This window comes from Molothrus aeneus, chromosome 11 (assembly GCF_037042795.1).
Source record: "Molothrus aeneus isolate 106 chromosome 11, BPBGC_Maene_1.0, whole genome shotgun sequence".
NCBI classification, from domain to species: domain Eukaryota; kingdom Metazoa; phylum Chordata; class Aves; order Passeriformes; family Icteridae; genus Molothrus; species Molothrus aeneus.
Window position 1 is genome coordinate 8,932,865 of NC_089656.1, and position 14,205 is coordinate 8,947,069.

General features: G+C 39.9%; 1 protein-coding gene across 2 annotated transcripts in view; it reads left to right on the top strand.

The window, feature by feature from the left end:
* ADCY7 (adenylate cyclase 7) overlaps positions 1–14,205 on the top strand; it is a 60,267-nt gene that overhangs the window by 16,645 nt on the left and 29,417 nt on the right. For both annotated transcript variants that reach the window (XM_066557349.1, XM_066557350.1), the window contains exons 2-4: positions 1,193–1,344; positions 10,276–10,820; positions 12,603–12,803. In XM_066557349.1, coding sequence (XP_066413446.1) covers positions 10,650–10,820; positions 12,603–12,803 — 372 coding nt within the window. In that variant the 5' untranslated portion in view covers positions 1,193–1,344; positions 10,276–10,649. The remainder of the gene's footprint in view (positions 1–1,192; positions 1,345–10,275; positions 10,821–12,602; positions 12,804–14,205) is intronic.

Genomic DNA, 14,205 nt, shown 5'->3' on the forward strand with positions numbered 1-14,205 from the left:
TTTGGCAGTTTCCTTTGCCTTCTGCTTTCCAGAGTGGGTCCCTGGGGACAGAGCTTTGGGACGAGCAGTGATATAGATGCTGATACTTTCTCTTTCCAGCACAGCTGTTTAACTTGAATCAGACTCCTCAGTGCCATCTTAATTCTGATTTCCTGCTCTGGGCCTCTCTTTGGGTCGTTGTTTCAACATTTCTGTGTAACCATTTACTCCTCTTGGTTTGTGCCCCTGGTGAATGCACTGGATTCCAACAAGGAACGGTGAGGAGTGAGGGCTCTTGCCAGAGCCTGGTACTATGCTGAGGTGTTGAACTTTGGCATTTTCTCACATCTGAAGAGCTGTTCCCAGATTGTGTATGAAGAGGATAAAGCAGGAAGAGAGTGAGACAAAGCCAGGAGCTGTTATGTGTGATATGAATTCCCCTACCAGATACCTGGTGCACTGGGTTCAAGGATGATACTTAACCATGTCTTTGTCATCTGCCTAACTGGAGACACAATTTTCTGCTCACAGCATCCTAGGAATATGCACTTCTGCCCTTTGGTACTCCAAGACAAGCAGATTTAGTGTCAGAATCTCTTCATTTCCACACTAGCACTAGACAAGTCTCTATCCAGAGTTACAAGGTCCAGGGAAGGAATGTTTTGCTGGTGTGCTTTTGGGGTTTTTTTCCCAGCTGCTTTCCTGCCATATTGTCATATTTGCTGATCTGCAATATTTTAAATTGTTTTTAATTATATAGTTTTTAATTTAAGTTACCTTTTATGCACTGGTTTTTTTTAATTGCTGCTATTTGGTCTTATGTGTAACAAAACTCACTGGAAAAGTAGAACTTTCATTATCTATGATGCTGTGAAAGTCATTAAAACATTCTTATCCTATTTTAGCAGAGTTCCCTTTGCTGTCATGCAGGCCTTGCTTGAAAAAACGTTGGGGTCAGTTAGCATAAAGACAATGCCTCTCATCACTCTTGAGCCTTTTTAGACGTTTCCAGCTGTGATTGTTTCAATCAGCTTATATTCATGTCACAATACAGTTAACTACTTTTTCTTCTACTGATTGTCTGAGTAAAGGTTCATAAAATGTATGATGGAGATAGAGTAGATTTTTCTTCCTTTAACTATGAAGGGAAGAAATAAAGCATTATTAATACCTACAGTGGTCCTTGGAGTAAAGATTCCCTGTCTTGTTGCAGGTTCCCATGTGTGGTACATCAAAGATTTAGTGTCAAGGATTTAACCTGAATGGGCTGCACTCACTCTCCTGTAGGAATTTCAAAATGATGGAACAGACCATGATGGAGTGGAGAAATATGGATTTTGCCAATGAATCCTGTGGCCTGTAATGGTAAGCAAACAACAAGCATGTTTTTGTTAGAGGTCCCAGTAAATAAAAGCCTGGATAGTCTGCTGTGCACAGCTCAGCACTGCAGAGCAGGTGGAAATGCTTTCTCAGTGCTGCTGGGGTGGGTGAACACCCAGCCCTGGGGCTGGCTGGGCACTGAGCAGGGCAGCCTTCACTCAGTGTTAAAGAGGCCTCAGTTTGGAAGGTTCTTCTGTAAACCTCCTGGAGCTGTGAGGCACCAGCTGCAGGCTGTTCTGAGAGGTGACTTTTGCCACTTCCTGAAGATTTGCCATGTCTGCGGTATTGTTTCAGGTCTGGAATTAACTAGTTCTGCTTTAATACTCATTAACTGGCTTTAGTATCAGCAAATGCAAAGGATAAAGCTGCTTCAGGAGAATTTAATTTACAAGTGCCTGCTTTGTTTTAGCTGTGCCAGGTGAGATATCCCTGTTCCCCCTGGTGAGTCAGTGCTTTGCATGGTGCAAGTTTCCAGTGGCCTCTTGGCATTGGGGATGGCTGTCAAACAAATCTTTGGAAATGGCAAGATGAAAGATAAGATGAAACAAGAAGAGTGATTGTGATTAGATCTGTGTTCAGACATTTTAGTATCTTAGTAGACAATCAAAACTTAGTGTGGAAACAAAATTCCCTGAAGCATGTTTGTTGTCACTGGAAAGCTCTCGCTGTTTCTCATGGTTCTCTCTTTGTGATCCAAAGCACCTTACCAGGCCCTTGTGAATGTTTGGCTCCTGTGGCCCTTTGCCTGCATCAATGAAAAATATGTGTACAACTCTGAACATTTTTTTAGTGTGTTGCTATCAAGTGAGACTGAAAATAGAAGATATGTGAGGTTTTCAGTGATTTATCATTGTTTTATTTCAGAATGACTCCACAAAGTACCTTTCCAAAACCAGGTACTGCATTTTGGAACAGTTTCTAAAAAAGAAATGTGGGTGTTTGACAGCTTTGTGTCCTGAGGTTGGGTATGATTCTAGAAATAATGCTTCCATCAGAAATATCTGTCTCTTTGGTGGTGTTTTTAGTATTTAACCTCCAAGGGAGGGAACTTCCTTATTGCAAGTGTTACTTTTAGTTTTTTTGGCTGTGAAGTACGGATGTGGTGGTGTAACAAATGTTGCATGGTTAGTTTGGGGAATGTTAAAATTCCCCTGTACTGAATGTATAGAGAAATAAGATTTTTAAAACAGGTATTTGATAGGACTTGGTCTTGAAGTAATCGCCATTAAATAAAGGGGGATTGAATTTAATCTGTCTCCTTACCTTCCCCCTTCTTCCTTAAATAGTATGAAGACTTTGGTTTAGTAAAGGACATTTTATACATTAACAAAAATATTTGTGCTGCAGGAGCACCCTGCAGTGCCCTGCTCCAGGTTCTGAGGCACAGTCACATTCTTACTGTGTCCATCTCTTGGGCTGAGAGAGGTGAGTAAGCAGAAACTCAGCTAGAAACAACCATGTTTGACAAAAACATTAAAAAAAATACTTTGTAAAAATTAGAGACTGGGACAAACAAAGTTGTTGTTGATATCAATGCATTGTTTGAATTTCAGATCCCAGTTTGTATTTCTAGTCACTTCAGTGGGGTGGGAATATTGTAGGTAGGAGAGAGAGGAACCTCCTTCTCTGTTTTACTGGTTTTAGATAGACTTGACTGAAATGGGAAGTGATTTCTTATCTTACTCAGGGCAGGTGTTATCTTTTTCCTGCCTTCTCCCTGTCATATTGTGATTGCACCTGCTCTGTGCAAATACACTATTTACCCTAGACATGGGTAAATAGTACTGGGTTTCTGTATTGAACTGTACATTCCCCTCAAATAACTTGGTGGGACAGGAAAAAAATGAGAGCAATGTGTGATACCCATTACTCTCTTGTTCACAGTGATTTTTAAAAAATATTTTGTAATTTTTTACTTTTTGCATATCTGTGCTATCTAGTGATAGAAGAGTCCAGTTACACCCTGGTAGTCTGACTCTGCCACATCTCTGCTTCTTCACTGCTTTATTGAAATAGATTACCTGAGCCATATTCAAAATTTTGCCAAACAGGTGACAGAGAATTCACTCTAGGTGTAATTAATTATATTGAGCTTAGAAATCTTGTCAGCCTGAGCTTTTTGTTTGCTATTTGTTATAATTCTGTAACCTAAAGGAGATAATGCCTGAAAAAAAAAGACCATTCAAACACATCTTTCTTGAATTTTTGTTTTATTGCTGATTTCAGTAAAGGCTCAGTATTACCTAGTGTGATGCCTTTTTTTTTTTCCCTTAAAAAACAGATCCTCTGAAAATGTCAGGAGTTTCACTTTCTGTGGAAATCAGGGATATTCTTGTAGAAATTATTGGGGCTTAGACACACAGAGACTCTGTCCCTGTTGCTGTCTTAGCTGAAAATATTTTTCTGCATGGTGTTGAAGTTTATTGTTCTGTGTTTTAGGGGTTTTTCTGCAGTTTATATAGCTCAACATTACAGGTTTTAGTACTTTCAGCAATGGCACAAGCACACTGCTTTTGACCTAACTAAACTGAAATTACTCAATGAAAAGCTATTCTGGCTTCTGAGGACAGTGTGTTCAAAGACATGAATTTTAAATAGATATGAAAACTGAAAGTGTAAGGGGAATATTGACTTGTGAAGTGGTAAGTTCAATTTTAGATCAGCTAAAGTCAAAAAGTCTATCTGTAAGATGTGACAGGGGGTCGGGAAGTCAAGAAATAATCACACACCTTGGTTTTGAAAGATGCAAAGCACAGCTCAATTCCCCTCTGGTGTGATGTATCTTTTTACACCCTGGAGTTTGCTGCTTATGAAAACCAGTATTATAAAAGGGCTGCTTCCTCCCCCACCCTGCTGAGCCAGACCCAGCACTTAATTATAAGGCTTAATAGATTTGTTGGTTGAACCATTATGTGTTTTCTCCATAAAAAGTTTCTTAGAACAGTAGTAAACTCTCCTGTGTAGTTCAGTTGCAGCAGTCTGGTTATATGGACTCTTCTTTCTTTTTTACTGACTTAGTTTGTGAGCTGGTCTTAAATTACCAATAGGTTTTCTGAGCCATACTCTGTCACCATTTTCTGTCCTACCAGGATCAGTAGCACAGGGTTTTTTTTCTGTGACTGTACTCTTTTTCTTCAAAGCACATCCTGTAATAATAGTGGTATTTAAAAATTAGCAACAAGCACCCTCCCCCTGCCCCCAGCTTTAGCAGTGGTATTCTTCATGTTCTTTCCTTAGGCTGTGGACCTGTGAGAAGTGATGAGTCAGTTTAAGAGCTCACTGCTGTGCTTGCTTTCCTACTTGTGGTTTGCTTTTCCTTTCCAAACCCAGGGCCAGCTGTGGAGCTCATCTGTGCCTCTGCTACCTGCTGCACTCCCCCACCCCACAGGGAAGTAACCTGCCAAAGCTGGCTTTCCATGCTGTGCTTGGTGAGCGGGCTCTGCAGAGAGCCCAGCAGGAGCTTGGTGCAGGGCCTGGGACAGGATGGGGGCTCTGGCTGGGTGAGACCTCCTCCTCCTCCTCCTCCTCTTCCTCCTCCTCCTCCTCCTCCTCCGTCTGGCCAGAGCTGGCTGGTGGTGCTTATGAAACCACAGCCTCTGTTATTTCACATCTTCCACTTGTACAAGAGACTGAAAAACTGTTTCCAAATTAAACAGCTCGTTACTTATTCCTACTTTAAATAGCCCTGGAGAACAAATATTATGAGAAGAAGCAATCTACTGAAATAAGAATGTGAATTAAAAAGTTCATTTTCACTGCTTTCTTTGCAGCACATTTAACACTATCATTGCTGTGGCTTTCAACGTTCAAGGGCAAACCCTAAGTGATGTAGTGTCACTGATTGCTCTGATATGTCATGGGGTATTTTTTTTTAAATGACAGACTACTTTTTGTATTGATTTGGTGTTTTAATGTAAATATAGTTCTGAGTGCTGTTGTGTTGAAGTATGCTCACTCTTTGTGAGAAAATAGAAGGTGAATATAGGTAAGATTTTTTTTTTCTGTATTGCAGAAGTCCTTCAACAATTAAATGTAACTAAGGAAGGTGAAATTTCACATGAAAAACTTCAAAATATGTACAGAAAAAGGTTTGCCTTTATAGAGAAACTCTATAGCATACAGATCATTAAAAACACACCTGCTCTCCACTCAGTATTTTTTTATGGGTAGAAGAAGCTAAGGTGCCTGCAGGCTAGTGTTTGAAAACAAAGTCTAAAAGGAAGAAGTGTTGTCTTTAACATGAATGGTAGTTCCTGTGCTGTGTGTTCGGATTGCTAAAGTTCGTTTCCTAACTGAACTAGTCATGGAGTCTGCTAAGATGGAGATTATTTTTGCCTGAGATTCATAATTCATCCACTAATCTCCTTCAATTATTCTATTGCGTGTTTATAGATTCCTGATTCCCTTTTAGTATCTGCTAATGGGTAATTAGAGTCAGCAATCATTCTTGTCATGGAAATTGCTAAGGTAATTTCAGAAACACTGTTGTTATTTGTGTGAAACAAAAGATGGAATGGAAATCAAAACTGTAATGTCTGCCTGGTTCTGCTGTAGTTAAAGATAAAAAAAGTGGTTCTACTTGCTTTTATACAGAAGTTATTGAGAGGAATAAGGCAATTTATATAGATTCATTTGGTTCTTGCTATTAGGGTTTGTTTTAATATTTCAGACACTGCTCTTTGGTTACCAGGCAGCTCTGGGTGATCAAGTCTTGAGTTCTTGGCAAATGAACAACTAAGAGGAAAAATACTTTATAAATTATCCAGGTGGTTACTGTGGTTGTGTTCACTTGTGTATATATCAGGAGTTTTGAAATTAAAATCAGAACTCCAACATACCTGGATTCTGTTTGGAAAGGCTTTAACTTGGTCAGGAGCTGCTGTGAATAATTCTCCCAAAAGAGAGGGAATAGGTTCTGATCACTGGCTGTCTGTCCATCCTGGTGTGTGAGTGAGAGGGTGGAAGGAGGGTGCAGAGAGTGAAAGAAGCCATCCCAAGAGCTGTTCTGTCGTTATCAGTCTGACTTCTGTCATTCTTTCTGTTGCTCCACTGTGCAGTGCTGAGGGCAGGGCTGCTCTTTGTGCCAGAGCTCCAGAGATCTCCCTGGGATGTGACTCTGTGCTCTGCTCTCTCCATGTCTTGGATGCTCTCCCCTTTTTCCTCCCCCAGCTGCCCTCACACTGCTCCATGCAGACAATTTCTGGGGAGGAAGGGGCTGAAATTACCCCATGCATCAACACCGTTGGGCTGGTGTGTGTTCTTTAAAACACTTGGGCTCTACAGGCTCTGTACAGACCATGCTATTCTGTTGAGCCTTCAGAAAAGGTGTGTGTCTTCAGCCAGCTCTTCAGAAAATGTGGGAGATTGACAAAAAGCCTGGTGGAGAGTTTTAACTAGCCTGGGAGAACAAAAGAGCCTCAGTCCAAGCCTGGTAGGCTAATGAAATAATAATTGCTTTTTGTATTTTTGTGTCAGTAGGAGACTGGAGAGTTTAGCAGTGCTTGAAAGTTCCCATCTAAGGGGAGGAAAGCATAGGACAATACCTAGATTTGTGGGAGATAGAAATATTGTCTTTTTTGGTTGCAGGTGAAAGGTGGCTGTGCTTTTGTTAGGTCTTGCCCAGCACTCTACCTAGAAGAGGTTCTGGTGCTGAACCTGAGCACATCCTTGTTCCCACTGAAACACAGGAGGTTTGGAAGGTAATAGGTATTTTGGTTCATTTTCTGGAAGGTATTCTGTTGTCCAGTTTTTTTACCTCTCACATATCCAGTGTTCTTACATATTCACTGGGCAAAAAGTCTTCATGTTAATTGGCTTGCAAATGAAGCTCACACAGATGTGACTAAATCATATTGGTGTGTTTGGTGGTTGCTCCCATAGGCTCTCAGTGCAGTTTCTAACCCACAGTGACAGGGCTGTTTCTTGTAGATCCTGACCTGGGTGACAATTCCTTCTCTTTTTCATCCAAACACAATTAAGGCCTCTAAAGAAATGAGGTTTTTTCTTGATAAGCTGCTGATCAGAGCTCTGTGGCTTTATGGCAACAACCCAGATCCAGTCCCTGTTTGGCTCAGTGTGTTTGCCACCGGTGCTTCTGGGAGTGTTCTTTGGTTTTTGTGGCTTGTTGCTGTTTCAGGGTTACACCTCTCCTGGTGTGTCATAACAGCAAATCTTCCAGGAACAATGACCAAAAAGAGTAAAAGTGATGCTGTGATGCACAGTGCTCACATGATCCTTAAATGTATAAACAGAAGCATGTTGAGCTGATGTTTTTCCCGGTGTGTGATACCACCCATGATAGAATCTTTCTCTCTCTCAAATCTACCTTCTACATTTCCAAAAGGTTGATGGAAAAATTCAAAGGAGAAAAGACACAAAAAGTGGGGACTTTTTTAAAAGGGAGGTGGTAGTGTCAGTGGGACATGGGATGCAAATTGAAACTAATTTGGAGTGGAATTATTCACCTCAAAGTAGCATTTATGTGGTGCATTATGGGTTCTTGGTAAATCAATAAAGTACTGTTGGGGAGCTTCTTTGCCTGGTAGAATTCTGAGAAGAAAATTGTATGACCCAGGGGTCATTCATAATTACTTGCAGTGCATATCTACAGAGATCAGCCAGGAAGAAACAAATCAATGAGATATCAATCTCTTTTTAATTAAAATGGGTTAGGCTATTGAAAAGACATGTCTCTTCAATCTTCTGTCCTGTAAAACTCTTCAATAATATTCAGAGAGAGTGCCAAGCTGACGTTGCACCCATTTTTCATTTTTTGAGCATCAGATAACTGAACCACAGCCACCCAGTATAATCCTGTAGAATAGATGTAGTTCTTGGTACTGTTTTTTCATTCACATAGTCAGGAGAAGTTACAGAAAGCAAGCTGTGAAGTAATTTTTCCTGGACTTTAATATTAAAGTAGCCCAAGACAGGATAATTTGTTCCACATATTTGTGAATGTATTGCTGCTTAGCAATTAATAGTTATTTTTTGAAAATGGATTCTGCTAATTGGAAAAATAGTTCCCTCTCAAAATACATCTATATAATAAAGATTACCACTAAAATCATATTTCTGGAAGTATATTAAAGATGATCTTCATTGTTTTTGATCTGAAATACACTTTTAGAAGGAACTGGGACAGCAAGCCTGTCATCTCTTTCATGCAGTTGTTCACATCAGGCAGAGTGAGTTCCTGCACCCCCAGCCCCATGGTAAAGGATTTCCTCAGGATGTTTCATGAGCTGTCTGCCTCTCTGCTGCATCAGAGGCCAAACCTTCCCACTGTCTGGAGTGTGTTGTATTTGTTACTGAAAGACAAATTCAGATTGAAATACTTGCCCCTGTGCACACTTTCTGAGAGTTTCTTCTTCAGGAAAAACTGGCTTACACCCAAGTGAAGTAATTGTGCAGTTACCTTTGACTTGGAAAATGCAGTAAAACATGATGCAAATGTTTCAGTTTCTTCTTCATCTCTCCTTTAAGTGTCAGTGGTTTCTGAGATTCACACTTCTTTTCAAGAGCATTACTGTGCACATGCAAATGGTGTGAGTACCAAAAGAATTTTTTAAAGTGAAAACTGGGAGGACTTTATGATGAAGAACTCAGTAATAACCAGTACAGGTGAGACATTAGGTATACCGTTAACTATAAATGGGAAAGATTCAATTTTATTTGTTTATTATACATATTGATATGTTCATATATATGTCAGTTTATTCTGGGTATTACTGAGTAAGAGTGATACAATATGGGGTTTTTTTGTGATTAATCCAAGTTTGGGGGGTACTCTGGAAAGAAGTTCTAGTTTTTCATTTTGCAAAAGTACCCTTTTTTTTTGGTTCAGTCTCACTGTTGATATATCTGGTTTTGCCTGCTTGATCATTAATAATTGGATAGGATGTTAGTGTTTGGCTCTATTTACCAGAGGCAGAATTTCTCACTATGGTTTCTGAAACTTTTTCCTGCTTTTAGTGTGAAAGCAGTCCGAATGTGTGCAGTTAAGCATTTGGTTTTTGAAAGTAACTGGCTGGGATTTGGCTTTTCTGAGGAAAAAAAAGTGAGGTTTAGTGGGTTCTCTCTCCCTGGAGCAATGGCCTTGGGCACCATGGTGACAGCAGTCAAGTGGCAAAGAAGCTGTGGTCCTGTTGTCAAGTTTTAATAAGACTTACAAAATCCTGTTTTTCATGCTTCCCTCCATCAGATCCCTGTGCTTCTTTTTTATGGCTCTTGGCATTGAACGAACTATATTAATGAACCTATTTGAAAAACACTGGTCATTAGAAATGAACAATACAGTTTATTCCTTAATGTTCATTGTTAGCAGAACACATGTATTGCTTTGGAAACAGTATTACTTAAAGTGGAATGAAATGTACAGAACTAGATGTTAAGTATCTTTAAATAAAAGTTTAATGAATTTTGGCTTAGACAGCTGTATTCTTTTCTCAGTTTTCTATGCCTTAATTGAAGTCTGAAATTAATAAAAGAGGATTTCTTAATTTTTAAGATCCATGTTTTGAGAAAGAATACCAAGTGTATTGTGATTGAAGATTATATACACACACACACACACACAGATGCACTCAACTTCCAAAGAGCTGTGAGCATTCAGTTACACGCTCACAGGAGCAGTGTCGTTTGCTCAGAAGGAAAAAGCCCCATGTAGCACTCTTGTACATGAAAATGTTTGAGCTGCCAGAGCAGGGTGAGCAGAGCAGCCCTTGGGGAGTGCTGCCCACGCATGAGGCTCCTGGGCTCCCACCCACCAGCAGCACGCTGCTCTTGCTCACTGGTCACAGCATGCAGGTGGAAAGTTCACGGAAAGTTTAAGGAATCAACTGTTTTTATTCCCTCCCCCCCTGGGGAACATTGTGTATGATTAACTATGAATTTACTAATCCTGTCTCTCTGCAGGATTCATCCCAGGAAGTGAGATTCAAGCTTATGGAAAGGAGTTTGAGACTTGCAAAGTAATAATTAAAAAAACCTCATGCCAAAAACACCTGTCTGCACCAATGCAAGTTGACCTGGAGCTTCATGCTTAGTGCTGATGATGAATTGCCTGTGGTTTTGGGGAGGCTAATTCTTGCTTTTGATTGCATTGGGAATCTGAAGTCACTGCTCATGAGATGTAAAATCAGAGAATGTGGGTTACTCAGTGTGCCTGAAGATCACAGAGGCAGCAGCCAAACGACAAAACTTCTCTTTGAAGCGGTGGCTTCAGTTGTGTCATTGTGTGCACTGGGAACGGAGAGAAATAGCAGAAATAGCAGCCAGCCTGGGAGAAGATGCCAGCTAAAGGGAAATACTTCTTCAACGAGGGCGATGAGGGCAGGATATCAGACCCGCTCTACGAGAAGTACCGCTACACCAGCCAGCAGCATCCCCTCCTGCTGCTGCTGCTCTTCATCGCCATCCTCTTCTGGACTACCCTAATCATCATCTTCTTCGTTACTGCTGTGAGTAAACTTCTTTTGTGTGTGTTCACTTTTGCAGAGAGGATAAGGAGTTGCTCTGACAGCACACTGAATCTTTTTGGCTATATAATATTTTGAGCCACATGGTGTCAAAATTGCGGTGCTGAAAGATATCAAGTAACTGTGCATGCATTACTGTGATATGATTTTGAAACAGATGGGAAGAGAGGAGAGATTGTCAGGCACCTGCACAATTACTATAAGGAATTTTTTTCCTTTCTATACATTAGGAACCAAATCCTGATCTCTATTGAATGCTAGCTATGATAGTAAGTACTAAAAGGGCCAAGGAAGGAGCAAGAACAGAAGTTAAAATGTCCTGCATTTCTCATATTACGGTGACTTGTTGGTTTTTCATCAGGTTATTCCTGAGGTGATTTTTTTTTCTTAAAAGATTTGCAGATTGTTAATTTCTTTTTTTTTAAATATTTTTCTTTTTTTTTTGGTTATTAAAAACACAACAGGAACCTCCCAGTACAATGGGTTATCCGTGGAATCAATATTTAGTTAGCAAAAAGTGGTGATCCTATAGGCAGAGAAAAGATGCAGCTTAAAGATTTTTTTGTTATGTAGTGTAATTTGATTTTTTATAAAGAAATTTAGTGCTGTACAAGCCCAGTTGACAGCTGGTAAGAAGAGGAGTTGATTTAAAGATAATGATGTAAAAAGGTAGTAAAGTAGCTGTTATAATCCTTCATTGCCTTTTAACTCTGCTTTCCTAACAACTTTATGATAAAGAATCTTCAAGTCTCTCTTTAGCAGCAAATCAAATCTTACCAATTGCATTTGTATCCCTTTTATTTCTTAGGAAGGGAAGAAAAGCAGGAACACTATTTTAAACAATTTATCTTCTGTGAAAATTAGAGCACTGTTACACTCCTCTTTAGCAAAGTTTGAACTCTAAATCCATTTCTTTGGGTACATCTGCATTATAGACACAGTGTAGTTAGAAGTTAGTAGTTTGGGGTTTGCCTTTTAAGCTAGTTTGGAAAACAACAGCAGTGGAGCTGGGGTGGTGTCTCAATAGGGCATGAAATGAATGACATGCACAAGCTGAGATGTCCAAGGCAAGAAGAGGGCAGTTTATTTCCAAACTCCAATATTTATAGACTTTCAAAAGTGACCATGGATTGGGGGATGAAATTGCTACCTCTCTAGCTACACTGGTTAAACCAAGAGTCCATCAATTTTCTCCTCCTCCAGAAAGGAAGGCAAAACAATCATTATTTACATGAGAAATGCGTGAGAAACTCCATTACAAAAATGTAAACATCAGAAGGCTTAGAAGAACAGGACGACAGGGTAGAATGAGTGTCTATAATAGTATTTGTTATATTTGCTCTGTATGTGTGAATATCAGAAAGTGTTCATGCTGCCACAGCTAGTCTACTTAAAAACCCAGGTTAACTTATTTCAAAGGCATCCAAGCTGTTTCCAGGGCAGTATAGATGCATCTTTCATTGTTCTGAAGGGGATATTTGTAGCAGCTGTCACCCTTGCTTTGCCTTTGCAGGAAGCTCATTCCCACCTTGCCTATAATAGTATTTACTGTATTAGCTCTCTATGTGTGAATATCAGAAAGTCTTCATGCTGCCATAGCTAGTCTACCTAGTCTACCGAAAAACCCAGGTTAACTTATTTCAAAGGCGTCCAAGCTGTTTCCAGGGCAGTATAGATTTTCCTTTTTCCTGAAGGGAACATTTGCATTTTTCCTTTTTCTGAAGGGGACATTTGTAGCAGCTGTAATCCAGTTTTGCCTTGCAGGAAGCTCGCTCCCACCTGCCGTTCCTGGTGGCGGTGTGCGCGGCCCTGGCGGTGTTCGCGCTCACGTACCTGCTGCTCTGCATGGAGTCCCTGCTCCGCCGCTGCCTGGCGCTCTTCGGCCTCGTGGCCTGGCTCTGCTTCCTCACCGTGGGATACGTTTCCCTCTTTGAAACGGGGAGTGATTATCAGCTGTGGGAGCAGGTGGGTATGCTGTGCTCATTCAGGTTCTTGCATAGGGCTGGTGGTCAGCTGGGGATGTTTTTCTGTGCTTCAGTCTTTCAGGATGTTGTAACTGTGTAATAACTCTTCTGAGATTTAGGTTAACTTCTAAAAACTGGCTTCGCTGATTTGTTGCAGCAAATTGTAGTTGGCATTCTGGATTATAGTGAAAATACATTTCAGTGAAAAAATTGGATAATTGCATAAACCTATGTGGGAATTGCATCTTTAGTAGTGAATTGGATTTTTGTAATTAAATTGGATTTTTTAGGATTTTTACTAAATCTTAATTACTATGAATTCATCTCTGATTTTTTTTTTGTTTTGTTAATAATACTTGTTTTGTTAACTTATTTGGGTCAGAGAAGTGTTCAAGAAATGTATAAAGGACTCCAGAGCTGGGTGTGCCCTAGGGAGCAGGTTTTTAAGTCAGTGTGAGAGGTGAAGTGAACAATAAGGATTAATGACACATCCTGGCATTGCTGGGTGTGGCTAAACTTTGTTGCTTGCTATCTCTGATCAGAAGATGGGTGATTTCATGAAGCCAAAAATATCATAATTTGTAGGAAACTCCTCCTAAGATCTCATAATGCAAGCAGAAGAGCTTTAATTAAATGAAAATGACTTTTTATCTTGTTTTATGAGCTCTGCCCCTTCCCTTCTTTATTTGAATAAAGAAAGATATCAATTATCAGTTAACCCAAATCTGATTTGTATTATGGCCTGGATCCAGCACTGTATGTTTAGAGTTGCTGTCCAGTATTTTTTAACTTAAGGAAGTGCCTATTACCTTGGAACCACGCCCCCTGCCCTCAAATGTATTGATCTTAACTATAAATGCAAATATGTAACAAAGCACGATTTGGTTTAGCTGCTTTCAATGCTGCAAGCCAATGTGGTAATAATTCATTCATATTGATTTTAAGTCTAAAATATAAGGATGCCCTACTCTGTAAATGAATAGATTTATTTCAGAATTTCAGCTCAAGTTATGAATTTATCACTAATTAAAGCTACTGTTTAAATGCAGGTATGGCCTTTGCTTGTCCATCCTTTTCTTGTGCTTATAAAACTATCACACAGCATTCAGAACATTGTGTGATGAGGGTTGCAATTATGGCAGAAAAAATGTCTTTACTCCAGTTAAAGTAGTAAGATATACACGGGAAAACATTTTTGTTGAATGAAATCTTTTATTTGCCTGTTTGTCTGATTACTGCTGTCCCAGTCAAACTATCTGTTCTGGGAAAATATTTAAGGGCAGACTGGCCCTTGAGACTTCCTCGAAGGAAGCTCTTGTCTGGAATGGCACAATTTAGTTGCTGTGATGAGATGGAGCTGAGCCAGGAATGCTGCAATAATATTCCTGTGATCAGGGCTGTTA